The sequence below is a fragment of the Rhinatrema bivittatum genome, chromosome 2, assembly GCF_901001135.1.
Source record: "Rhinatrema bivittatum chromosome 2, aRhiBiv1.1, whole genome shotgun sequence".
In the NCBI taxonomy this organism is placed as follows: Eukaryota; Metazoa; Chordata; class Amphibia; order Gymnophiona; family Rhinatrematidae; genus Rhinatrema; species Rhinatrema bivittatum.
The window spans coordinates 5,923,113-5,949,065 of record NC_042616.1 but is presented as its reverse complement, the minus strand read 5'-3'; the positions used below and the strand labels follow the sequence as shown (position 1 = coordinate 5,949,065).

Here is a 25,953-nt window from a genome sequence, read left to right as displayed (position 1 = left end):
CTGCATGGGGAGCCCAGCAAACAGTAGGAATGCATGAGAAACCCCTCAGGCTGCAGCAGGAGAGCTCTGAAGGGAGAAACCCTGGCAGAAAGCAGGGGAAATGCATTTCTGTTTCTCTGGCATTGCACTGCATGGGGAGCCCAGCAAACAGTAGGAATGCATGAGAAACCCCTCAGGCTGCAGCAGGAGAGCTCTGAAGGGAGAAACCCTGGCAGGAAGCAGGGGAAATGCATTTCTGTTTCTCTGGCATTGCACCGCACGGGGAGCCCCTGCCCGCTTCTTCTTTCCTTAGGGGCGGGGCCTTGGTTGCAGAGTCGACGACGCAGAGGGGGTTGGGCTACTCCGGGGGTGGGGCTCTGGGTGACTGCTCCCCTCCCCCTTCCGAGTCAGGGCCCTGCTTGTCAATGCCTTCCACCATCTTTATTCCTGCACAAAGCATTGGCAAGAACTACAACCCCCACAATGCTCTGCCCACACTCTCCATCCCACTTCCTCTTCCCTTTCCTCCAACAGGAAAAGAGCTGAGCGCCCTCATCCCAGGGAGCCAGGGCTGGAAATCCTGCTCTGGAGAAGGGGCAGGAGAATGGCTGCAGGGCTTTCTGCTCAGCAGGTAGGAGGGGGGCAGGGGATGCAGCCTGGGACTGATCCCATCCCCCACCCCAGGGACCGTGCAGGGAGGGAGCCAGGGCTGGAAATCCTGCTCTGGAGAAGGGGCAGGAGAATGGCTGCAGGGCTTTCTGCTCAGCAGGTAGGAGACTGGCAGGAGGGGGCAGGGGATGCAGCCTGGGACTGATCCCATCCCCCACCCCAGGGACCGGTGCAGGGAGGGAGCCGGGGCTGGAAATCCTGCTCTGGAGAAGGGGCAGGAGAATGGCTGCAGGGCTTTCTGCTCAGCAGGTAGGAGGGGGGCAGGGGATGCAGCCTGGGACTGATCCCATCCCCCACCCCAGGGACGGTGCAGGGAGGGAGCCGGGGCTGGAAATCCTGCTCTGGAGAATGGGCAGGAGAATGGCTGCAGGGCTTTCTGCTCAGCAGGTAGGAGACTGGCAGGAGGGGGGCAGGGGATGCAGCCTGGGACTGATCCCATCCCCCACCCCAGGGACCGTGCAGGGAGGGAGCCGGGGCTGGAAATCCTGCTCTGGAGAAGGGGCAGGAGAATGGCTGCAGGGCTTTCTGCTCAGCAGGTAGGAGACTGGCAGGAGGGGGGCAGGGGATGCAGCCTGGGACTGATCCCATCCCCCACCCCAGGGACCGTGCAGGGAGGGAGCCGGGGCTGGAAATCCTGCTCTGGAGAAGGGGCAGGAGAATGGCTGCAGGGCTTTCTGCTCAGCAGGTAGGAGACTGGCAGGAGGGGGGCAGGGGATGCAGCCTGGGACTGATCCCATCCCCCACCCCAGGGACCGTGCAGGGAGGGAGCCGGGGCTGGAAATCCTGCTCTGGAGAAGGGGCAGGAGAATGGCTGCAGGGCTTTCTGCTCAGCAGGTAGGAGACTGGCAGGAGGGGGGCAGGGGATGCAGCCTGGGACTGATCCCATCCCCCACCCCAGGGACCCTGCAGGGAGGGAGCCGGGGCTGGAAATCCTGCTCTGGAGAAGGGGCAGGAGAATGGCTGCAGGGCTTTCTGCTCAGCAGGTAGGAGACTGGAGGGGGCAGGGGATGCAGCCTGGGACTGATCCCATCCCCCACCCCAGGGACCGTGCAGGGAGGGAGCCGGGGCTGGAAATCCTGCTCTGGAGAAGGGGCAGGAGAATGGCTGCAGGGCTTTCTGCTCAGCAGGTAGGAGACTGGCAGGAGGGGGGCAGGGGATGCAGCCTGGGACTGATCCCATCCCCCGCCCCTCAGGCTCTTCTTCCTGCTTCTCCTCCCTCGCAGTGCAGCGGTCTCGGTTTCTGTTTGGTTTCACCAGTTTCAGCTCTCCCGCTCTCTCCCTTCCCGTTTTGTGACTCATTAGATAATATGGGCTTAAACCTATAAATAATACAGGGCACCATTACCTGACCTGTGGATATGGAAAGAAGCTGTTACTGCCCCGGGCACAGAAGCCTTCCTGCCCCCGTCAGGATTTAGCGCCGTGACAGCTGCAGAAGGACCAGGACCAGGTGTTGGTGATGACCCGGGTGGCGGATCTGCTGCGGGTCGTGTATGATGCCCCGACCTGTCCAGGCAGTGACCCTTGATATTCTGTCCCTCTGGGATTAAGGATTCTGTTAAGACTTGGACCTTGGGTGCCACGTGCCGGGGGGGGGGGGAGCAGTCTGGCAGATCCCCGGGGGAGAGGGGTCCTGGCATCCCCATCCTCCATGATAAAACGTTAGGAGGATAAATCCGGCTGAGATCCGGTGCACGCTGAGCCCCCTCCACGTCTGTCACTGAATGGGTTTCTGGTTTGTGTTTCAGGTGCCGGTGACCTTCGAGGACATCGCTGTCTATTTCTCCCTGGAGGAGTGGGGGTGTTTGGATGAGGGGCAGAGGGATTTTTACGTGGAGGTGATGAAGGAGAATTACGAGACCCTCAGCTCCCTGGGTAAGGACTGCGTTATCTGCGTTTTGTTTTTTTTTTTAGCAGAGCCCGGGGCCGATTCACCCAGGGTCGTGTTTTCATGGGTCTCCCCCCCACTCCGGCGTCTTGGACCCGTGCCAGCCCCCTCCCTCTGCCTTAGGACGGGAGTGGGAAGGGTCAGGGCTGAAGGAGCCACGTAGTGGACGGCAGCAGAAGAGTAACCCTTGAGCCGTGCGGTCGGTGCGAGGGGGATGCGGCCCCCCCACTGCCAGCCCACGCCGTGACCACCCGCGAGATCTCGCCCTGTCTGGGACGGTCTTTTCTGCCTTCGCTCTTTTCTTCTGAACCCGTCTTGGCTGGAGAAGCCTATAAAATACTAAACTTTGTTCCTCTGTGCCCCCCCCCCCCCGTGACGTCGACGATGTGAATAACCAGGAAGAGCGGCATGGCCGCTGCCCGAACCTCCAGCCTCCCGGGGTTTCCTGCACGCGGACGTATTTATTCGCTTGCGTGCGTCACAGATGCTGACCGTGATTTACCAGTTTCACCTCTCTGAAATCCAATATAAAATATGCCTTATAAAATATCAAAACAGTCTCTGTAATGCATTAATTAGAAAAAAAACCCAATACAATAGTTCAGTAACCTTCTTCCTGCTCCTTAATCCACACCTGTGGCTAGTAAAACAGTGGTTGGAGCTACCAGGCCTTCCGATAGCGCAATCATTGGTTTCGAGCCTTGCTGACCTTGGGGAAAGTTATAGCATAAGCTTGGTCCCGTGATAGGAAAAGCTTCTCGTTTTGATGGGCCTCGCGCCTCGCTGGGAGAAGGAGATGGTCCTGAGCAGAATATGGCAAGCTCTGAGGAGGCAACGCAAGTCCACGCGGGCTATCGGCTAAATGTTCTGCTCTGGCCATTCACGCTCTAAATTGGACGCCAGAATCGTATCGCGAACGAATGTGACCTCCGCAACGAACGTAACCGCATCAACCAGAGCCGGACGTCTGGTTACCGCCAGAACCTGCAGCCTGCCGGGCAGACCCGGTCCCACGAAACGTGCAGCGCGCTTGTGCGGGCGAGCGCGTGGATTTATACGTTCAAATGGTGCTCGTTTAGGTTTGGCTCGATGAAATAAATGGTCGTCTTCCCGCGCGAGCGGCTTCATTCTGCTGGGCTTCCCCGAGAGAAGGTTTCGTCCTGACATTCGCGCCTCGATTCCCCTGACGCGATCTCTCCCCTGCTTCCCTGGCTTCCTTTTACGAACTGGGACCCTCCCCACGCTCTGCCGTCCCAGGGGATTGAAACGAGTGCCTTGCCGGCCCGGATCCGCTCTTCTCTCTGAGGCACAGAAAGGAGGAGGGGACTCGGGGACCGGCGCGCGTTATAGACCTCCCCGAGTGCCAGGCACTGTGGCTAAACTACCAATGTCAGTGAAACTGTAAAAATACCGAAACACTAATTAGTATCACAAGGAAAGACATTTTTTTTTTTAAATTGCTGTTATACCCAAATAGTGTTTTGAGGGGGAGAGGAAGGAAATCTTATTGATCGGTTCTGGGGTTGGGGAAGAAGGGGGAGATGAGATTTCTGAAGAGGAATATGGAAAAAGGATCTCGGGGGAGAGGCAGAGGAAATGGGGAGGGAGGAGGGGAAAGGAAGGCGGGGAATCTTGGATCAGGAGGTTCCACTGTCTCCCCCCCCCCCCCCCCCCTCCTCCTGATACCGACCTCTTCTGTCGCACAAATCTTAGAGAAACGCGACGGCAGTAGAGGAGGATGTGACGTCATCCCGGCAGATGGCGGACTAAATCTGGGTCTCTCCCTCGACACCAGCCAAAGCCACTGACATCGGGCGTTCTGACCGGCGATTTATTGCCCAACCACTCCTAATAACATCGGGCTCGCCGGCAGATGTCTCACCGGCGAAAAACGGTGGATTTAAAAAAATTCTCGTACAGCAAATTGCCGCAAGAAGGTGAGGCCCCAGGAGAAATCATGGCGGGGGTGGGGAATGAGGCGGCGGATATCGGAGCGAAGGCCACGGGCGACCCTACCGACGAAAACGTGATCCCCACGAAATCGGAGATGAAGGGTTGGGTCGAAGAAATTAAATCTGAAATCGCGGCGAAAACCGCGGCCATCATGTCCTCCATAGAGGAGCTCAAGGAGGATATTGCTGAAAATGGCCGCCGGATATTTGAGGTTGAAACCAGAGCAGAAGCAAATAGTGCGGACCTCAAGGAGCAGCAAGATAAAATTCATACTATACAGGACGAAATGGAACGCCTGCAAGACAAGATGGAAGACTTAGAAAATAGGTCCAGGCGGCAGAATCTCCGCTTCAGAGGCGTCCCGGAGGGTCCGGAATATGCAGACTGCATAACTACAGTGGCACAGATCAGCGCCATGCTTTTGGCCTCAGGCGCGGGAACCACTTCTTCAGAGCCAGAGGAGGTAAAAATAGCAAGAGCCCACAGGGTTTTTGGCCCCCGGGTTAATAATTTGCCTAAAGACATTATAGCGTGCTACCATGAATATGCTATCAAGGACAGAATTGCTAACATAGCGCGGCAGCAAACCAGCTGGAAGTGGCAGGGACATGAGGTCATGATATTTATGGACCTCTCACCCATAACAATAAAAAAACGGAGGGATTTTAAACCGGTCACTGACCTCCTCAGAAAAGAAAATATTCGATACCGATGGCTATTTCCATTTGGGCTTAATTTTACCTTGAAGGGCGTAGCACATCGGGCGAAAACGCCGGCAGAGGCCTCCAACTTTCTGCGGGATGCAGGATACCCAGAGATTTCGGGTTTACCTGTCCCCCCAAAACCACCAGTTCGGCAGGAGGGGCCACCGAGATGGCAACGAGTGACCAGAGGCGATAGAAGGCTGCGGCGCCACCCTGATTCGCTTACACAGCGCTGAGCTTCGGATTGATGAGCGAGATGGAGTCAATACGGGGGATTCTTGCCATCTCAGGACTCACATGCGTTGAAATGTCCCGGCTGGGTCATCGCTCGTGGGACTGAGGCCTGGGATCCTGTTTGTGAGGCTTATCTCAAAGATATCTATTAAGCTTGTTTAACTAAGGTTTAATTAGGGTTTCTGCCTGTTCTAAAGTTGTGGCACAAGGGTTTGTAATAGACAGCTAATAAGTTAGAGATGTCCTGTTGTCAAATATTGTTCTCTTAAGCATATCTGATGGTGTTGAGGGAGGACTACTGCTGGGATGATCGACTCCTCCCTTAACCAGACAGCGTGTCCCTGGGACAGGGAACAAGCTGTGGGGGAGGTGGGAGAGCGGGGGGGGGGGGGGGGGGGGGAGGAAGCTAGAGGATGGCGGCTATTACCGAGTTTCTCATATAATGGACTCATGGAACACAGGGGAGCGCAGACAAGCCAGATTAATACAGTGGCTGGGACCGCGGGGGCGGCCCATTGGGAAACTAGCTTTTTATGAATCATTCACATGACAACTTTAACATTATGTCCCTCAATGTAAAGGGACTGAATTCACCCTTAAAGCGGCAATCCCTCTTTGATGACTTGAACTTCCATCATACCATGATAGCCTTCGTGCAAGAAACTCACTTAAAGAGAAGATACGAGTACTTACTTAAACACCCAAGCTTCCCTAGACAATATTGGGCTGCAAGGCCGTTGGCTCATAAATATCTAGGAGTGGGAATACTTATGCACAAGGATCTGATATATGAAGAATTGTTATGCCGGTCAGACCCGGAGGGCAGGTACTTATTACTGGTTATCACTGTGGGAGGGGAGAAGTTCACCCTGATTAGTTCATATGCACCCAATGTGGGGCAGAGCGCCTATATGGATGGTCTGTCTCAGATTATAGATCTGTGGGGCGAAGGTCATATAATCCTAGGAGGGGATTTTAATCTGACGATGGACCCTCGCTTAGATAATTCCCACACTACCTTTTCCACTAGAAGAACGGACCGACAGGCCTTTCGGCGTTTTTTACGACACCACGGTCTCGTAGATGTCTGGCGGGTTTGGCACCCCAAATCCAGGAATTATACCTTTTTTTCTAGGGTGCATAAATCCTACTCTCGTATTGACTACTTACTGGTAGATAAGGGCTGCTGTAATCAGGTTCTAGCTCCGTCCCTGGGCCCCATCACGTGGTCTGATCATGGACCCGTGTTTGTGGATTTCCACTTCTCTGGGTATGATAAGGGACGCAAATTTTGGAGACTTAATGATAGTCTACTTGACGATGAGGAATTTTGTACTCGGTTGTACGGGGACATTCAGGAGTATTTACAGTTAAATGACATCCCGGATACGTCTCCCACTACCCTGTGGGATTGTCTGAAGGCGGTGGTGAGAGGGAAACTTATTGCCAGGGGCGCCTATGTAAAGAGATGCAAACAGCAAGATAAGCTTGATACTTTAATGCGATTGCAGCAGCTGGGGCAGGCGCACTCCGCTACAGGAGAGGCCGATATATTAATACAAATAGACACGTTACGCAAGCATTTGGCGGATCTGGAAGCGGCCCAAATCGCACACAAGTTAATTTGTAGTCAGCAGCAATATTATGAAGGAGGCAACAAGGCGGGCAGACAGTTGGCCCGAAAATTAAAGATCCGTCAGGCCCAGAATAACATTGTTAAATTAAAGGACGACAGTGGAATGATATTAACCTCCAATACTGATATTCGGCAGCGCTTTCTCCGTTATTATACGGAACTCTATGCTCCCCAGACCAGCATAAACCAAGCTGAGCTGGAAGCCTACTTTCAAAATTCTACTTTACCGCAGGTCACCCCTGAGGCTCAAATATTTCTATCTAGGGATATCACTGCTGCAGAAGTGACTTGGGCCATTAAATCCATGAAAATAGGCAAATCCCCAGGGCTCGATGGATATACCGCCTCTTTTTATAAGAAATTTATGGGATTACTGGTGCCTCCGCTGGTTTCATTATATAATTCTCTGCAGGGGACGGCTTCGATCTCCCCGGACGATAATATGGCAGGGGTGACACTGCTGGCGAAACCTGGCAGGGATCCTACGGTATGTGGCTCTTATCGCCCCATATCTTTAATTAACTTAGACATGAAAATTCTAGCCAAAATTTTAGCCCACAGGCTTAATGTTTCCTTGCCCGGATTGATTCACCCCGATCAATCAGGCTTTATCCCGGGCCGCATGGCGTCGGATAACGTCCGCAAAACAGTTGATATCATGGGATGGGCCCGCTCGCAACACATTCCACTGCTTTTGTTAGCCATAGATGCCGAAAAGGCTTTCGACTATGTGCATTGGCCCTTTTTGTTCCATACCTTGCGCTTATTTAATCTGGGAGACAAGTTTCTTACCTGGATTCAAAAATTATATGAAGCACCATCCGCTTGTCTAAAAATTAATGGGGGGTATTCCTCTTCGTTTGCAGTTGGGAGGGGTACCAGGCAGGGGTGTCCATTATCCCCACTGCTGTTTGCACTCTTCCTGGAGCCCTTCACTCATCGCATCCGGAACAATCCCTTGATTTCTGGAGTGAGCGTTGGAGATTTTTCCTCTAAAATGTCTCTTTTCGCAGATGACATTCTGTTTACTATTACTGACCCCCTTACATCATTGCGGGCACTTTCTGGAGAATTAGCAACCTTTAGTAGTGTATCGGGGTTTTCGATCAACTGGGAAAAGTCGGAATTGTTAAATGTCAATGTCTCCCCAGATTTGATTGGCCAAATTGCAAGGGAGTTTCCCTTCAAGTGGGCTAATTGCAAGTTAAAATACTTGGGGGTCTATCTGGGCGCAGAGAATGATCTCTTTCAATTAAATTATATACCGCTTATGGGGAAAATATATAAAGACCTAGAAGAGTGGGATAGATATCACATTTCCTGGCTGGGGAGATTAGCAGTACTAAAGATGAACATCATGCCCCGGATTCTGTATTTAATGCAGACATTACCCATTGCTATCCCTGTAAAGTTATTGGATAAATGGCAAAAGAGACTAAACAAATATTTATGGACAGGGAAAAGACCCAGGATTGCTCTGAAGACGTTGTTCTTGCCTGGATATAGAGGAGGGGTGGGGGTGCCCAGTCTGGCCCGTTACCATGGGGCGGCCCATTTGAAAGCGGCCATAGAGTGGCATGACATCAAACAGAGCAAACCCTGGGTGCGCATGGAGCAGGCCATGATGGGTACTTTTCCTATCACAGCATTGTTATGGCAGACCAAGGTTTCCAGGTGCCTTAGATCGCCCCTACCCGAGACTGTACAAACTACCCTAACAGTATGGGACCGGTGGAAGAAAACCCTAGTGGGCTCCCAAAGTTTCTTCCACAGCACACATTTATTCTATCACAGGGAGTTTCGACCTGCTGGCAATCCGACAGCGTTTAAGCCCTGGCTCGATAAGGGTATTTCACAATGGTCCCATATTTGGTCCCCTGGGGGTCTGCTAACATTCCATACCCTTTGCCGCCAATTCCAGTTGGGGCCTGCAGATCTCTTTCGCTATCTCCAAGTTAGACACTTTTTCCTTAGAAAGCGGATTGAAGCTGACCTTGTAAAGGGTATTTCATCTTTTGAGAGTATGTGTCGACATGCACATAGGGTTAACAAACATATTTCTAATATATATGGCTTATTAAGCGATGACTTTGATATGTCTGCGTCTCATATACAAGCGTGGCAATCAGATTTACAATGTGATTGGACGAAGGAGGACTGGTTGCGGATTTTTCAACGATTAAGGAAGGGACTTATATCCACCCAGCACATTGAAAATGGGTACAAATTATACTACAGATGGTATATCACACCAAGTCTTATTCAACATTATGCGCCAAACACACAGGGGCTATGCTGGAAACTTTGCCAGGACAGAGGTACTTTTCTCCATCTTTGGTGGCAATGCCCCAAATTACAACAGCTTTGGACATTGATATCGGCGTGGATATCTACGATTTTGAAGGGCAGCATACAACTTACACCAGCACAAGCGCTACTGAATGATGAACTCCAAGACAGATCAAAATTTCATAACTATTTTATTAAATATGTGGTCACCGCGACCAGATGTGCTATAGCGCGGTGTTGGAAGGATTCCAGCGTGCCCACGTTAACTACAGTTCAAGCATTGGTTCTTCACACGCACACTCTGGGGAAGGTTACAGCATTTCGCAATAAATCGACTCAGAACTTTCATAAGATCTGGGGCCGCTATGAACACTGGCTCCGAATGTCTACTGCTCAGTAGTGAACTATAATGGACGATTACAAGACTGGTGCGGCCTAGTGATTCTGTTACCGCCCCGGGAGGGCGGAATCCAATGGGACTTCCTATCACTGCAGGGCTATTGTTCTGCCACAGAGTTTTTTCATTTATCAAGCTTATGTGTTCTTTGATGTCTGATAGCAGGTGTATTGCTTACCATATATTCATGTGGTCTATGCTAGCTTACTCTAGGGGTGGGGGGGGGGGGGGGGGGGGTGGGGATATCAAGGGGATGGGTTCGCGTAAAATGGCTCTCAGCTATACAGCACAATAGCATTGACTGTTCAATTCTGGTTGTATTGCATTTAGTATATGGTGCACAGTTGTTTTATTTCATGCCAATAAAAGCTATAAATCAAAAAAAAAAAAAAGAAACGCGACGGCAGTAAAAGACCGTGCGGCCCATCCATTACCTGCCCGTCCGTCCAATTAATTTAGCATCATCCTTCTCATCGCTTCGTTAGAGGTCCCCAATTAATTTAGCCTCATAATTCTCATCGCTTCGTTAGAGGTCCCCAATTAATTTAGCCTCATAATTCTCATCGCTTCGTTAGAGGTCCCCAATTAATTTAGCCTCATAATTCTCATCGCTTGGTTAGAGGTCCCCAATTAATTTAGCATCATAATTCTCATCGCTTCGTTAGAGGTCCCCAATTAATTTAGCCTCATAATTCTCATCGCTTCGTTAGAGGTCCCCAATAAATTTAGCATCATCCTTCTCATCGCTTGGTTAGAGGTCCCCAATTAATTTAGCATCATAATTCTCATCGCTTCGTTAGAGGTCCCCAATTAATTTAGCCTCATAATTCTCATCGCTTCGTTAGAGGTCCCCAATTAATTTAGCCTCATAATTCTCATCGCTTCGTTAGAGGTCCCCAATTAATTTAGCATCATCCTTCTCATCGCTTCGTTAGAGGTCCCCAATTAATTTAGCATCATAATTCTCATTGCTTCGTTAGAGGTCCCCAATTAATTTAGCATCATAATTCTCATCGCTTCGTTAGAGGTCCCCAATTAATTTAGCATCATAATTCTCATTGCTTCGTTAGAGGTCCCCAATTAATTTAGCATCATCCTTCTCATTGCTTGGTGAGAGGTCCCCAATTAATTTAGCATCATAATTCTCATCGCTTCATTAGAGGTCCCCAATTAATTTAGCATCATCATTCTCATCGCTTCGTTAGAGGTCCCCAATTAATTTAGCATCATCATTCTCATCGCTTCGTTAGAGGTCCCCAATTAATTTAGCATTATCCTTCTCATCGCTTGGTGAGAGGTCCCCAATTAATTTAGCATCATCCTTCTCATCGCTTGGTGAGAGGTCCCCTGTGTTTATCCCACGCTTTCTTGACTTCAGATATTGTTTTTATCTTCACCACCTCCACTGTGAGTCTGTTCCATGCGTCCACTCCCCCACCCCTCTCTCTGTAAAATCAAAAGAAAGCAGTGGTAAATGGCGTTTTCTCTGAGGAGGGGGGGGTTGTTACTCGCGCTGCGCCTCAGGGATTGGACCTTGGACCGGTCCTTTTCAACATTTTAGTGAGCGACATGACGGAAGGGTTGGGTTTTTTTTTTTAATAATTTGCTCTTTATTAAATATTTCATCTATGATTACAAATCACATTTCTGTGCACAATACAGGCGATTCAGCGCAACAACTTAGAATTTAAACAAACTCCAGGGTTAAATTCCCGTTCGAAACATAAAACACAAGGATTACATTTTATACAATAATAAGGGGAGCCGAAAAAGAAACTTATCCGACAACGCATAGTCTCAGGGAGGAGAGGCTGCTGCTACTGTTTTATCTGGCTTTTCGACTACTGACGAGGCTTTACCCAAATTCCACCTCACGTCTGTCCCTCAAAAGTATTTCCAGGCGTGAAGCTTCCCAAAAGACCTACTTTTTTTTTCTCCTTGAAAATGAATAAAACGCTTCCTAGGATATTTCAGATAAAAGGCTGCCCCTGATTCCAAGGTTTTATTTTCCAAGGCTAAGGATTGTCTTCTCCTTGCCTGAGTGGGCTTGGAGACATCAGGGGAAAACGAAAACCACCTGCCCGCAGAATAGTAAATCTTTATTTTTTAAAGAACTTATCCAGAAGGAATTCTTTGTCCTTTTTCTAAAAGAAAAGACACAAATAATGTTGCCCCTCCATATATTCCATCTGCTTCCTCTGACCATCAGCCGCGTTTCCCGGAAAATAGATTCTTTGCCCCCTATGTATATATATAAAAGCCTTGGTGTCCGATTGGAAAGAAACGTCACAGCATCCGAGCCTTCCGTTTTGTTTTTTTTTCAGGCGAGCTGATGATTCTCAAATGATTCCTCCTGCTTCGATTTTCTAAGTCGTTTTGCTTCTCGTGCGTGCGTTTTGTGCAGCTGCTCCGGTACCTTCGGGCGCTGCCACGCGGTGGTCAGGGAAAACGCGACTTCTTCCACACGTTCGGTTCCATTATCTAAACGGGTGGAAACCAGCCGGGTTACCTGATCAACAGCAGGCGCCACTTTTCATGTCCATGCGAGTATGTATTTCTTTTCCCCCCAACTCTGACTGCTTCTGCAGTGTGGACCAGAAGGACTGCATCCAGCATACGTCCCTCATCGGACGCCTTCTCCGACACTGCATGCCTGCAAGGTCTTTTCACCCAAAGGTTCTGATTCCTCCGCGGCTTGGGCAGTGATTTCTTCGCAGTTTTTTTTCTGCCATTCTGGGCACCTGCAGTTGTGCTCAGAAAAGAGTCAGGGCGTGGCTAGAAAGGGCCGGGTTGGGAGCAGCGGAGATCGGTGTCTGCTCAACTCGGATGCATCATCTGACCCCCCCCTCTATTCTTTGGTACTTCCAAGAGTAAAGAATTGCAATAATCAATATTTGTAAAATAAAATAAAAAAAAAAGAGCATCTGTAGAATTAGCAGAAGATCTTCTTAATGTTTGGGTAATTGCCAGGTTCTTGTGGCCTGGTTTGGCCTCTGTTGGAAACAGGATGCTGGGCTTGATGGACCCTTGGTCTGACCCAGCATGGCAATTTCTTATGTTCTTATGTAATTTAGGAATCCTGCCGGGTACCTGTGACCTGGATTGGCCACTGTTGGAATCAGGATGCTGGGCTTGATGGACCCTTTGATCTGACCCAGCATGGCAATTTCTTATGTTCTTATGTAATTTAGGAATCCTGCCGGGTACCTGTGACCTGGATTGGCCACTGTTGGAATCAGGATGCTGGGCTTGATGGACCCTTGGTCTGACCCAGCATGGCAAGTTCTTATGTAATTTAGGAATCCTGCCGGGTACCTGTGACCTGGATTGGCCACTGTTGGAATCAGGATGCTGGGCTTGATGGACCCTTGGTCTGACCCAGCATGGCAAGTTCTTATGTAATTTAGGAATCCTGCCAGGTACCTGTGACCTGGATTGGCCTCTGTTGGAATCAGGATGCTGGGCTTGATGGACCTTTGATCTGAACCAGCATGGCAATTTCTTATGTTCTTATGTAATTTAGGAATCCTGCCGGGTACCTGTGGCCTGGATTGGCCACTGTTGGAATCAGGATGCTGGGCTTGATGGACCTTTGATCTGACCCAGCATGGCAATTTCTTATGTTCTTATGTAATTTAGGAATCCTGCCGGGTACCTGTGACCTGGATTGGCCACTGTTGGAATCAGGATGCTGGGCTTGATGGACCCTTGGTCTGACCCAGCATGGCAATTTCTTATGTTCTTATGTAATTTAGGAATCCTGCCGGGTACCTGTGACCTGGATTGGCCACTGTTGGAATCAGGATGCAGGGCTTGATGGACCCGTGGTCTGACCCAGCATGGCAATTTCTTATGTTCTTATGTAATTTAGGAATCCTGCCGGGTACCTGTGACCTGGATTGGCCCACTGTTGGAATCAGGATGCTGGGCTTGATGGACCCTTGGTCTGACCCAGCATGGCAATTTCTTATGTTCTTATGTAATTTAGGAATCCTGCCGGGTACCTGTGACCTGGATTGGCCACTGTTGAAATCAGGAATGCTGGGCTTGATGGACCTTTGATCTGAACCCAGCATGGCAATTTCTTATGTTCTTATGTAATTTAGGAATCCTGCCGGGTACCTGTGACCTGGATTGGCCACTGTTGGAATCAGGATGCTGGGCTTGATGGACCCTTGGTCTGACCCAGCATGCAATTTCTTATGTAATTTAGGAATCCTGCCGGGTACCTGTGACCGGGATTGGCCACTCTTGGAATCAAGATGCTGGGCTTGATGGACCTTTGATCTGACCCAGCATGGCAATTTCTTATCTTCTTATGTACACATTTTAAATAAGGATTTAACTGCCGTAAGGTTCTGAGCTTATAATATAACCTGCTTCCACAGTTTTGTGCACGTGTTGGTTCCTGGGTAGCTTGGAATCGAGCTGGACTCCTGGGTCCCTGACACCTCCAGGTGATGGATTTTCTACTCCTTCAGAATGGAAGACTGGAAGACCTTCAGATAGTGTCCTTCTGGCAAGCACTAAAATTTCGAGCCTGTGGTGAAAGAACCACGTTTTAATGGTTTTGATCTAAATCACCAGCTCCTTAAAAGCCGCTGGCAAGGAAATGGAATGCGGATCTTTTGGCAGATATAGAAGAAAGCAAAATGGTCTCCTTTAAAGACCTAGTGACAATTCTCACGCAGATAAGTGCACGCACCGTATCTGTCTCCGACTCCGAAAGGCTTTAGTGAAATGGCTCTCTTCATGCCCCAAGTCCTTTAGAAAAGCTGCTTAGCGGTTCAGCTCACCTCCCAGACAGGCTGCTCTCACCGATTCGGAGATGGAACAAGAGTTTCCGGCTTTCCTTAGACGAATCTGGCTGGCATCTCATTCGATGTCTGTCTGTGCGTTCTAGGAAAATCGAGCTTATGGTGCAGTTCCTTCCACTTGGCTTCTAGGGGTCTTGGCTTTTACACTACATTTTCAAACTCTGCCTCCCCCCTTATTCTGGAGGGGGAGTGGACGTCAGGGCGCCTGCTCTGCCCCATGGTCTCTGCCTTTTGGGGAGATGTGAAGACCCCGGTAAAAGGCCACCTGTGCCGTAGACGTTCCCATGACTCCGGTGTGAGCCTGTTGGGCTTATGGAGGGATGGCCCATGGAAGGTCTCTAACTCTGACGAAGCCTTTGCGAGCTGCCCTTAGGAATTGTCATTCTTGAAAAGCTTTACCTGTCTCTCTAGGGGGAAATTGGAAAGCGAGGTACTGGGATGCCCACCGACCTCTCCCGTGGATGCTCACGATCACAGAGGTCTGTTGGGTGCATTTGGGGGTTTTGCGACATCCTGTTCACTTATATCACCATCCAGTGCTCTCTTACTTGAGTGGTGCTTACGTATCGTATCCACTTTCTATTTTTTTCTGGTCTGATGTGTATTCTCTGGTCTAAATAATAAATATCTATCTATCTCCCTCAGGTCTGATAGGATCTTCCTTTTGCGGCTCCATCCTGTGACCTTCCTGTTTCAGGTTATCTCTTCCTCGGTAGCGATTGCATGGGTTTTCCCGCTCTTGACGGCAGTTTTCTTCCATCTCTCTGCCCACGTCCAGGCTCCTCCAGTCCTTCGGTGGCTTGCAAACCAGGGCAGCCAGGGGTTCAACCTCCCCCCCGCCGCTCCTTGTGACCCTGGGCAAGTCACTTCCCCCCTTCCCTTCTCAGGCACAAACCTAGGGACTCGTTCATTCAACCGCGCTGATTTTCCTGGAGGGGGAAACAAGTGCGGGACGCACAGACGGTCGGCACTTGGCTCTGCCGCTTTGTAAATAGCGCGCGTTTTCCTCGGCAGTAAAAAACAGAAATACCGCAGCATTGGAAAGCCCCTAAATTTCACAGACTGGCAGCCCAGGGACTGTGGGGGTCACCAGGTCTTAAAGGGGCCCTAACTTACAGCAAAAGGCTTCAGGGGCCTCCACAGACCCCCCCCCCCCCCGCAGCATCCCTGGAGGCAGCTCGAGTTTATAAACAATTATAATTTTTCATGTAATTGCTTCGGGCAGGCCCTGCCCCCCAACCTCTGACCTTTTAAACTTTAAAATCACCACCACCACCAGCCACCTCAGGAGGCGAGGCCGGCAGGGGCAATGATCCAAAATGGCGCCGGCCGGCTGGGAAATGTCCTTGTTCAGTTGCACGGTAGGAGCGGCAGGCGCCATTGCCCGGCTCAGAGCTTACGGGCGCGTGGGGACCCCCTCAGACCACCAGGGCATCCGTCGTATGCACCAGGGGTTGTCCCGACAGTGGGCCTAGGCTTGGGGGAGAGGGGGGCCCTACCTCCTGGGAAGTGGTTTTAAAGTTTATGGGGGAGAGGCCGACGCAAAGCGTTGTAAAAATATTTTTTATTTTATTACGGCAGCCCCCCAGGAGTGCTGGGACGGCCGATTGGCCCCCTGCTAGCGTCCCATCCTCCCCTTGGCTTTTTAGGTTAGTTGGGCCCAGTCGGTTTCTTTAAGACGTACGCCCTGGGGCATTGAGGACGTGCGTTATCCTTAGCTACAATTCAGATAACGAGGCTCGCTACTTATGAGCTGACAGCGGGAGGTGGGAGAGAGTCAGGCAGATACAGGAGGCTGACAGCGGGAGTGGGGGAGAGACTCAGTCAGATACAGGAGGCTGACAGCGGGAGTGGGGGAGAGTCAGGCAGATACAGGAGGCTGACAGCGGGAGTGGGGGAGAGTCAGGCAGATACAGGAGGCTGACAGCGGGAGGTGGGGGAGAGTCAGGCAGATACAAGAGGCTGACAGCAGGAGGTGGGAGAGAGTCAGGCAGATACAGGAGGCTGACAGCGGGAGGTGGGGGAGAGTCAGGCAGATACAGGAGGCTGACAGCGGGAGGTGGGAGAGAGTCAGGCAGATACAGGAGGCTGACAGCGGGAGGTGGGAGAGAGTCAGGCAGATACAGGAGGCTGACAGCGGGAGGTGGGAGAGAGTCAGGCAGATACAGGAGGCTGACAGCGGGAGTGGGGGAGAGTCAGGCAGCTACAGGAGGCTGACAGCGGGGAGAGTGGGGGAGAGAGTCAGGCAGATACAGGAGGCTGACAGCGGGAGTGGGGGAGGAGAGTCAGGCAGATACAGGAGGTGACAGCGGGCGGGAGTGGGGGAGAGAGTCAGGCAGATACAGGAGGCTGACAGCGGGAGTGGGGGAGAGAGTCAGGCAGATACAGGAGGCTGACAGCGGGGAGTGGGAGAGAGAGTCAGGCAGATACAGGAGGCTGACAGCGGGAGTGGGGGAGAGAGTCAGGCAGATACAGGAGGCTGACAGCGGGAGTGGGGGGAGAGTCAGGCAGATACAGGAGGCTGACAGCGGGAGTGGGGGAGAGAGTCAGGCAGATACAGGAGGCTGACAGCGGGAGGTGAGAGAGAGTCAGGCAGATACAGGAGGCTGACAGCGGGAGGTGGGGAGAGAGTCAGGCAGATACAGGAGGCTGACAGCGGGAGGTGGGAGAGAGTCAGGGCAGATACAGGAGGCTGACAGCGGGAGTGGGGAGAGAGTCAGGCAGATACAGGAGGGCTGACAGCGGGAGGTGGGAGAGAGTCAGGCAGAATACAGGAGGCTGACAGCGGGAGTGGGGGAGAGTCAGGCAGATACAGGAGGCTGACAGCGGGAGTGGGGAGAGTCAGGCAGATACAGGAGAATGACAGCGGGAGGTGGGGGAGAGTCAGGCAGATACAAGAGGCTGACAGCAGGAGGTGGGAGAGAGTCAGGCAGATACAGGAGGCTGACAGCAGGAGGTGGGAGAGAGTCAGGCAGATACAGGAGGCTGACAGCGGGAGGTGGGAGAGAGTCAGGCAGATACAGGATGCTGACAGCGGGAGTGGGGGAGAGTCAGGCAGATACAGGAGGCTGACAGCGGGAGTGGGGGAGAGTCAGGCAGATACAGGAGAATGACAGCGGGAGGTGGGGGAGAGTCAGGCAGATACAAGAGGCTGACAGCAGGAGGTGGGAGAGAGTCAGGCAGATACAGGAGGCTGACAGCAGGAGGTGGGAGAGAGTCAGGCAGATACAGGAGGCTGACAGCGGGAGGTGGGAGAGAGTCAGGCAGATACAGGATGCTGACAGCGGGAGTGGGGGAGAGTCAGGCAGATACAGGAGGCTGACAGCGGGAGTGGGGGAGAGAGTCAGGCAGATACAGGAGGCTGACAGCGGGAGTGGGGGAGAGTCAGGCAGATACAGGAGGCTGACAGCGGGAGTGGGGGAGAGAGTCAGGCAGATTCAGGAGGCTGACAGCGGGAGTGGGGGAGAGAGTCAGGCAGATACAGGAGGCTGACAGCGGGAGTGGGGGAAAGAGTCAGGCAGATACAGGAGGCTGACAGCGGGAGTGGGGGAGAGAGTCAGGCAGATACAGGAGGCTGACAGCGGGAGTGGGGGAGAGTCAGGCAGATACAGGAGGCTGACAGCGGGAGTGGGGGAGAGAGTCAGGCAGATACAGGAGGCTGACAGCGGGAGTGGGGGAGAGAGTCAGGCAGATACAGGAGGCTGACAGCGGGAGTGGGGGAGAGAGGCAGATACAGGAGGCTGACAGCGGGTGGTGAGAGAGAGTCAGGCAGATACAGGAGGCTGACAGCGGGAGTGGGGGAGAGAGTCAGGCAGATACAGGAGGCTGACAGCGGGGGGTGAGAGAGAGTCAGGCAGATACAGGAGGCTGACAGCAGGAGGTGGGAGAGAGTCAGGCAGATACAGGAGGCTGACAGCGGGAGGTGGGAGAGAGTCAGGCAGATACAGGAGGCTGACAGCGGGAGTGGGGGAGAGTCAGGCAGATACAGGAGGCTGACAGCGGGAGGTGAGAGAGAGTCAGGCAGATACAGGAGGCTGACAGCGGGAGTGGGGGAGAGAGTCAGGCAGATACAGGAGGCTGACAGCGGGTGGTGAGAGAGAGTCAGGCAGATACAGGAGGCTGACAGCAGGAGGTGGGAGAGAGTCAGGCAGATACAGGAGGCTGACAGCGGGAGGTGGGAGAGAGTCAGGCAGATACAGGAGGCTGACAGCGGGAGTGGGGGAGAGTCAGGCAGATACAGGAGGCTGACAGCGGGAGGTGAGAGAGAGTCAGGCAGATACAGGAGGCTGACAGCGGGAGTGGGGGAGAGTCAGGCAGATACAGGAGGCTGACAGCGGGAGTGGGGGAGAGTCAGGCAGATACAGGAGGCTGACAGCGGGAGGTGGGAGAGAGTCAGGCAGATACAGGAGGCTGACAGCGGGAGTGGGGGAGAGTCAGGCAGATACAGGAGGCTGACAGCGGGAGGTGGGAGAGAGTCAGGCAGATACAGGAGGCTGACAGCGGGAGGTGGGGGAGAGTCAGGCAGATACAGGAGGCTGACAGCGGGAGTGGGGGAGAGAGTCAGGCAGATACAGGAGGCTGACAGCGGGAGGTGGGGGACACTTGGACTGGCACAGGGGGCTGTATGTTGATAGATGGTTACTGACAGTGCCTGATTCCTGGACAATGGGCAGCTTTCCATGGTCATTAATCCATCAACATCTTCTTCTTTTTTTATGTCCAGTAGATTATGATGCCACGCAGGAAAATATGTCGGAGGAAACGGTGGAGAAGAGAGATGAATGTCTAATGGGGCTGGGCCGGATCCCGAGACCATCAGGAAATGGCTGCGAGACTGTTTCCTGGAGGACAGAGAAGGGAGACACTGGAAGAAGCCATCCGAAATCAGAGGAGCAGAGAGGAGCCGTAGCAGACTCACCAGATGGAGTCCCTGCATATGAGAGAAGCCACAGGGAGCTCACGAATATCACCGAGTACCTGAGATACCTGAGAGCAGAGAGACCTTTCCAAAATATGGAGCTCCATCAGAATGACGGGAAAGAGAAGAAATCCTTTCTGTGTGACACCTGTGGAAAAAGCTTTGATAGGAAGTATAGCTTATTATTGCACCAGAGAACCCACACAGGAGAGAAACCATTTAAATGCACTCAATGTGATAAAAGCTTTGGACATAAAAGATATCTAAGAAGGCACCAGATGATTCACATGGGAAAGAAACCATTTCAGTGTTTGCACTGTGATAAAGTATTCACTGAAAAAGCACAGTTGAGAAGGCATGAAATGTCCCACACAGGAGAAAAACCCTTTACATGTACTGAGTGCGGCAAATGCTTCAGTAACCAAACCTATCTAACAATACACTGGAGGAGCCATACGGGAGAGAAACCATTTAAATGCAGTGAATGTGATAAATTATTCACTGCTAAATCATTGTTGATGAGGCACAAAAGGACCCATACAGAAGAGAAACCCTTTCCATGCACTGTGTGTGACAAACGGTTTAGAGAAAAATCAACCCTAGAAACTCATCAAAGGACCCACACAGGAGAGAAGCCATTTAAATGTACTGACTGTGATAAGTTTTTTGGAGATAGATCGCAGCTGAGAAGGCACCGTAAGATCCACAGGAGGACAAATCCGTTTTCATGTACTAAGTGTGGTAAAGTTTCAATCAAAGCAAAAATCTGAGATTACACTGGAGAACCCACCCTGGAGGTCCGAAGAGGGAGAAGATAACTGAAGAGAGTAAATTTCTCTCATCAAGTCTCATTGAGTACCTTCAATTGGTGACCCTGTTGTACAACATCTGGACTAAATCTCAGCCAGACGTGCGCTGCTATTGAGGTATGAAAAGAGGCAAAAAGGCAAATCTATATTGGGTGCAGATTACCCAGGATGAAGACGTTCCCACCTTTTAGTCTCAGTACCAGGGCTAATGATGCTGGTAATGACAGGGCCAAATTTTCAGGAGAAGACAGAACCCCTGCCGCAGTTAACAGCCCATGGTGCCGCTGTTCCTGTGCAGCAGGAGACAGCACAGTGGATAATTGAAAAATTAAGAGGACTGGGTACAGTTGCATGGACCCCTGATGGTATAAAGGAGAGAACATAGTGCTGTGTCTGAGTAATAAACTCAGTATTTATATCTAAACAGGCAATAGCGTTAAAAGAGAGCAGCTTCAACAAATAGCTGATGCTAATTTAAGATCCCTTTTTTGGACAATCAAACGCAAAGAAGTATGTTAGTGATATTTATCTTAAACCAGCGGAGCGCCGCTCTGGAAAGAGAAGCCTGGAGAGGAGCAGCAGAAGGGCAATGCCAGCTTTATTAAGATAGGAGAAGGAGGACCTTGATGGGGCACTGGCAGGGTGGGACCAGCAGCAGGCTAGAGCAAGGAGGAAGGTCGATAAAAGAAGAAATAGAGGTGACGGAAAAAGGAAGGTCAAAGGTCCAATCATTCAGCGAGCACAAAGTTTCTCGCCAAGAGGAGCACAGGGGAAGTAAATCAGGATAGGAAAGGCAGGAGTGGAAGAAACGCTACTCGGAGGTAAAACAGCTGGGAAGGCGTTCTGGTATATCAGAGAGAGAAGAACGGAGGGGGACAAGGAATGAGCAGAAATATTCACTGAAGGAGGGATGGCGGAAGGAGGGGGAGATGTTGTCATTCACAGAAGAGAGAGTTTGTATCGGAAGTAGCAGAGCCGCAAGTGGACAAGGGGATAGGGATGGATGGGATACACACCAAGGACACTAAAGGAACTCGGAGAGGTTCTGACAGCTCCTCTCAAGGATCTGCTCAACAGACCTTTGGGTAAGGGATTGACCAAGGACAAATGTTGCCTTTCTTCATCAAATGGAACCAGAGAGGAGGCCTATTAGTCTAACTTCAGCGGTGAGATTAATGGAGACTCTACTGAAGGAAAGGATAGAGAAGTATCTAGAATTCAGGAGGTTGTAGGATCTCGGACAGAATGGACTTACCAGAGGGAGATCGTGGCAGTTGCTTTGATTGGGTGACTGGAGACGGTCATGCACTGAGTGCAGCTTATTTTAATTTCACCAAAGCTTTCAGAGAGATGGGAGCCAAGGTGATGGGCTGAATTAGGCATGTGTGAGTGATAAATGCCATTCACGCTGAGAAAGGGAGCCTAAAATTCCACCACCCAGTTCTCCTCATTCTAACCTTCTTGGCTTTTTCCAGTCTTCTACAACAAAATTCCCAAAGCCTCTTATTTTTCCTGTATACGTGGTCTCGACTAGATTGTAAGCTCCATGGAGTAGAGGCTTTCTTGTGAGTGTACAGTGCTGTGTACGTTTAGTGATGCTATAGAATGATAAATATTGGTGGGAATGAGTAGAGTGCCTGAGGATCTGCTCTGGGACCAACTCTGCTCAATATCTTAGTGGAAGGTATTGCAGGAGGGTTACTAGAAGAAGATGACACTAAGCAGGAAAGCTTGGGGAGTGGTCAAGAGGTTGACAGATAACACTAAGATCTGAGTGGACCCTCCTAATGGAGTAGACAGACTGAGAAGTGATGTAGGAAAGCTTGAGGAGTGGTCAAGAGGTTGACGGATAACACTAAGATCTGAGTGGACCCTCCTAATGGAGTAGACAGACTGAGAAGTGATGTAGGAAAGCTTGAGGAGTGGTCAAGAGGTTGACAGATAACACTAAGATCTGAGTGGACCCTCCTAATGGAGTAGACAGACTGAGAAGTGATGTAGGAAAGCTTGAGGAGTGGTCAAGAGGTTGACAGATAACACTAAGATCTGAGTGGACCCTCCTAATGGAGTAGACAGACTGAGAAGTGATGTAGGAAAGCTTGAGGAGTGGTCAAGAGGTTGACGGATAACACTAAGATCTGAGTGGACCCTCCTAATGGAGTAGACAGACTGAGAAGTGATGTAGGAAAGCTTGAGGAGTGGTCAAGAGGTTGACAGATAACACTAAGATCTGAGTGGACCCTCCTAATGGAGTAGACAGACTGAGAAGTGATGTAGGAAAGCTTGAGGAGTGGTCAAGAGGTCCAACAACCAAGTAGCGATGCGACACTTGCAGGGTTATGCAGTGGGATGCAGACATCTGAGGGAGCAGTACATGATGGGAGTGAGATGCTGTTATCCTCCATGGAGGGAGGAGTGCTTGGGGTGATCGTATCAGATCTCAAGGCAGTGAAATACTTTTACCAAGGAGTGAGCCAAAGCCAGAGACAGGCTGGGGTGATAGGAAAAGGCTTAACCAATGGAATGAAAGCAGGGAATAATTCCTCTGTAAAGGTCATTGGTAAGACCTGAGCTGGAGCATTGTCCCAGCTCCACAAAGTCACAGAGTACAAGCAGGCCAGAAAAGGCCTAGGGTCCACACGCAAAGCCCTAAGTATGTGGAACAGAGAAGAGGAGCGAGAGGGCGAGATGATGGAGACATTCAGATACCTCAAAGAGATGGCAAACATTTCTCAGTGGAACAAGAGGCTAGGATCCCAAAAAACTCAAGGAGCGGTCTAATGCTTATCAGTTAAGATTCAGTGCAGATAGAGCGCCTGAGGGCAGATAACGACCACAGGGCCCATCCAGCCTGCCCTCTCAGACCTCCTGCTCAGCTTTAAAGTCCCTTCCTCTCCCTTGGAAACCCCCTGTGCATGTCTCATATTTTCATTAATTCCGATGCAGTCCTTCCTCTCGGGAAGACCGTTCCATGCATCCACTACCCTTTATGTAAAGAAATATCTCCTTAGATTATATGCCTCAGTCTGCCCCTTTCACCTTCAGCCCATGATTGCTCCCTTCTGTTGAGAAAGGCCGGCTTCCTCTATGTTTATTCGTTGAAGGTATTTAAATTAGATTTATTTATTTAGTTAGTTTAAGGTTTTTCTATACAGACGTTCGCAGAGCATCACATCGGTTTACAAGTAACACGTGGAGGAAACAGTATAACAAAACCGTAACTGTGCATTACATTTAAAGAAGAACATGAATATAGGGCAAAAAATTAGGATATAATATAATAAAAATATAACAAAATAATATAGCTTATAATGTGACAGAGCAATATAATGCAATTTAAGGCAACATATGGAAGTATAATTTAATATGATGTAACATAAAGCAATATAACATGGGGGTGGAGAAGGGGGGTATTGAGGCATATGTGGGGGTGTTGAAACATATGAGTGTAAGGTGGGGTTGGATTATAAATGCTTGTTCGAAGAGCCAGGTTTTTAGTTTGTTTTGTTTTTTTTAATTTGTGGTGGCAGGGTTCGAGCCGTAGGTCAGGTGGCATAGCATTCCGATTTGAAGGTCCAGCTCTGGAGAGTGCTCTTTCTTTTGTGCTAGAGAGACGGGTGGGTTTAGTGGAAGGTATGTGCAGTGTGCCATTGTATGCAGATCTGGTGGGTCTATTGGCTGTGTAGAAGTGTAGTGAGTCATTGAGCCAGTGTATGTCAGGGTTGTGAAGTGTCTTGTGTATGATAGTGAGATTCTTGTAACGACTTCTATAGGGGATAGGGAGCCAATGGAGGTCTCTGAGGATGGAGGTGATATGGTCTTTCCTGCAAGTGTTAGTGAGAACTCTAGCAGTGGCATTATGTAGCATTTGAAGGGGTTTGATGGTGGAGGAAGGGAGACCTAGCAGGAGGGAGTTGCAATAATCTAATATGGAGAATATTATGGCCTGTAGCACAGTGCGGAAGTCATTAAAGTGGAGGAGGGCTTTAAGTTTTTTGAGGACATGAAGTTTATAGTAACATTCTTTCGGGCACTTAAAGAAAACTACATCATGTGAGAAAAAGACACAAAAAAATAGTAAAAATGAACTGAGATGTTAAAAGAGAAAATCAGCGATGTGAAGACTCGCCCCCCCCCCCCCCCCGATGTCATGACGACCAGCCAGCGGCGACCCGATTAAGGGCGCGATTACACCAGGCGTTGCGTGCCGGGCGTGACAAAGGTGTTTTCCCCTTTGTGCTCCCCTTCATGCTAACCTTTGTGCTCCTTCTAATATAATTATATTTATGTTTATGTTAATAATTTAACTTTTATTAATGTTATTTAGCTTTTTGCTTTGTTTAAAATTATTTCATTATTGACGTTTAAATGTATTAGACTAAGGAATTTTACTTCCTGCTCATTCTGTTTCATTGTAAACCGGTTTGATTATGCATTTTATGCAGGAAAATCGGTATAAAAAAACTTAAAATAAATAAATAAATAAATGGTGGAGCTTATGAATTTTTTGAGGTTGAGTAGGGAATCTATTATTAGGCCAAGGTTTCTTACGTGTTGGGAGAAGGGGGTTGAAGGGGGGGAGGCTGTTGATGTCAGTTGTGTTCAATGTGTTGGGGTTGTGTGAAATAATAATAAGCTCAGTTTTGGAGGAGTTGAGGGAGAGGTTTAGACTGGAGAGGAGGAGAGTGATAGATGAGAGACAGGTTTCCCAGATTTTGAGGGTTTTGGAGATGGAATCGGTAATGGGGATAAGGAGTTGAACATCATCTGCGTAGATGAAATGGGTGAGTCCTAGACTGGATAGAAGGTGGCAGAGAGGCAGCATGTATATGTTGAAAAGGGTGGAGGATAGTGAGGAGCCTTGGGGGAACCCCTCGAGTTAAATTAATAGGCTCAGATTCGCTGTTACCGATTTTGACTGTGTAGTATCTGTTATGGAGGTTTGATTCAAGCCAGCGAAGGGCGGTGCCAGTGATGCCAATTTCAGAGAGGCGGGTTAGAAGACTCTTGTGGCTGATGGTGTCGAAGGCAGAGGAGATGTCAAGCATTGCAAGGCTGTAGGAGTGCCCATTGTCCATGCCTTTTAGGAGAGTGTCAGTGAGGGAGATTAGGAGGGTTTCAGTACTGTGGAATTTGCAGACGCCAAATTGAGAAGGGGTATAGGATGTTATGTTTTTCAAGGTGATCAGAGAGTTGGGTGTTTATTATTTTTTCCATAAGTTTGGCTAGGAAGGGTAGGATTGAGATAGGTCAATAGTTGGCTGGTTCAGATAGGTTGAGTTTAAATGATTTAATAAGCTTAATATCCTTCCATTCATAAAAACATCAAAATGGGTTACAAACGATATAATCACAATCAAAATAACAAAATAGTCAAATAACATAATAAAAATACAATAACATACTTAAACGATCTCTATCCTATCTGCCTTTTCCCTCCTTTTCTCCAGGGAAGCGTATTTGGGACATTTTAGAAGGTGCCTTTTGGCTCGACCTTCTCTATTTTATATCCAAAGGAGGTTTCACCAGAGACTTGTAAGGGGCGACATCGCCGCCTTGTTCCTGCTAGCTAGTTATCTTTCTCAAGTGGCCAAGTATCCTGGCTTTTGAAGTCGTCGGCCACCTTCAGATTATCCGATCCCTGTAAACCCCCCTTTCCT

General features: G+C 50.0%; 1 protein-coding gene across 3 annotated transcripts; it reads left to right on the top strand.

Annotated features, from left to right (window-relative positions):
- The first annotated feature begins 457 nt into the window (after positions 1-457).
- LOC115083450 (gastrula zinc finger protein XlCGF64.1-like) lies at positions 458-24,639 on the top strand. Of its 3 annotated transcripts, XR_003854339.1 has the most exons (4): positions 458-610; positions 2,397-2,523; positions 19,290-22,502; positions 22,595-24,639. XR_003854339.1 is itself a non-coding variant. In XM_029587271.1 (3 exons), the coding sequence occupies exons 1-3, from the start codon at positions 584-586 to the stop codon at positions 20,252-20,254; spliced, it is 1,116 nt and encodes a 371-aa protein (XP_029443131.1). In that variant the 5' UTR covers positions 458-583; the 3' UTR covers positions 20,255-24,639. The 3 variants fall into 3 exon arrangements, 2 of the variants coding, with proteins under 2 accessions (XP_029443131.1, XP_029443129.1); XM_029587271.1 differs by having other exon boundaries at positions 19,293-24,639; XM_029587269.1 differs by having other exon boundaries at positions 19,290-24,639.
- Positions 24,640-25,953: the final 1,314 nt, after the last annotated feature.

What these genes read in the sequence shown, in the direction of transcription:
- LOC115083450 (XM_029587269.1), top strand. Translation starts at nt 584, where the DNA reads ATGGCTGCAGGGCTTTCTGCTCAGCAG. An exon ending in CAGGGCTTTCTGCTCAGCAG is followed by an intron (nt 611 to 2,396) that starts GTAGGAGGGGGG and finishes TTTGTGTTTCAG; the next exon opens with GTGCCGGTGACCTTCGAGGA. An exon ending in CGAGACCCTCAGCTCCCTGG is followed by an intron (nt 2,524 to 19,289) that starts GTAAGGACTGCG and finishes TTTTATGTCCAG; the next exon opens with TAGATTATGATGCCACGCAG.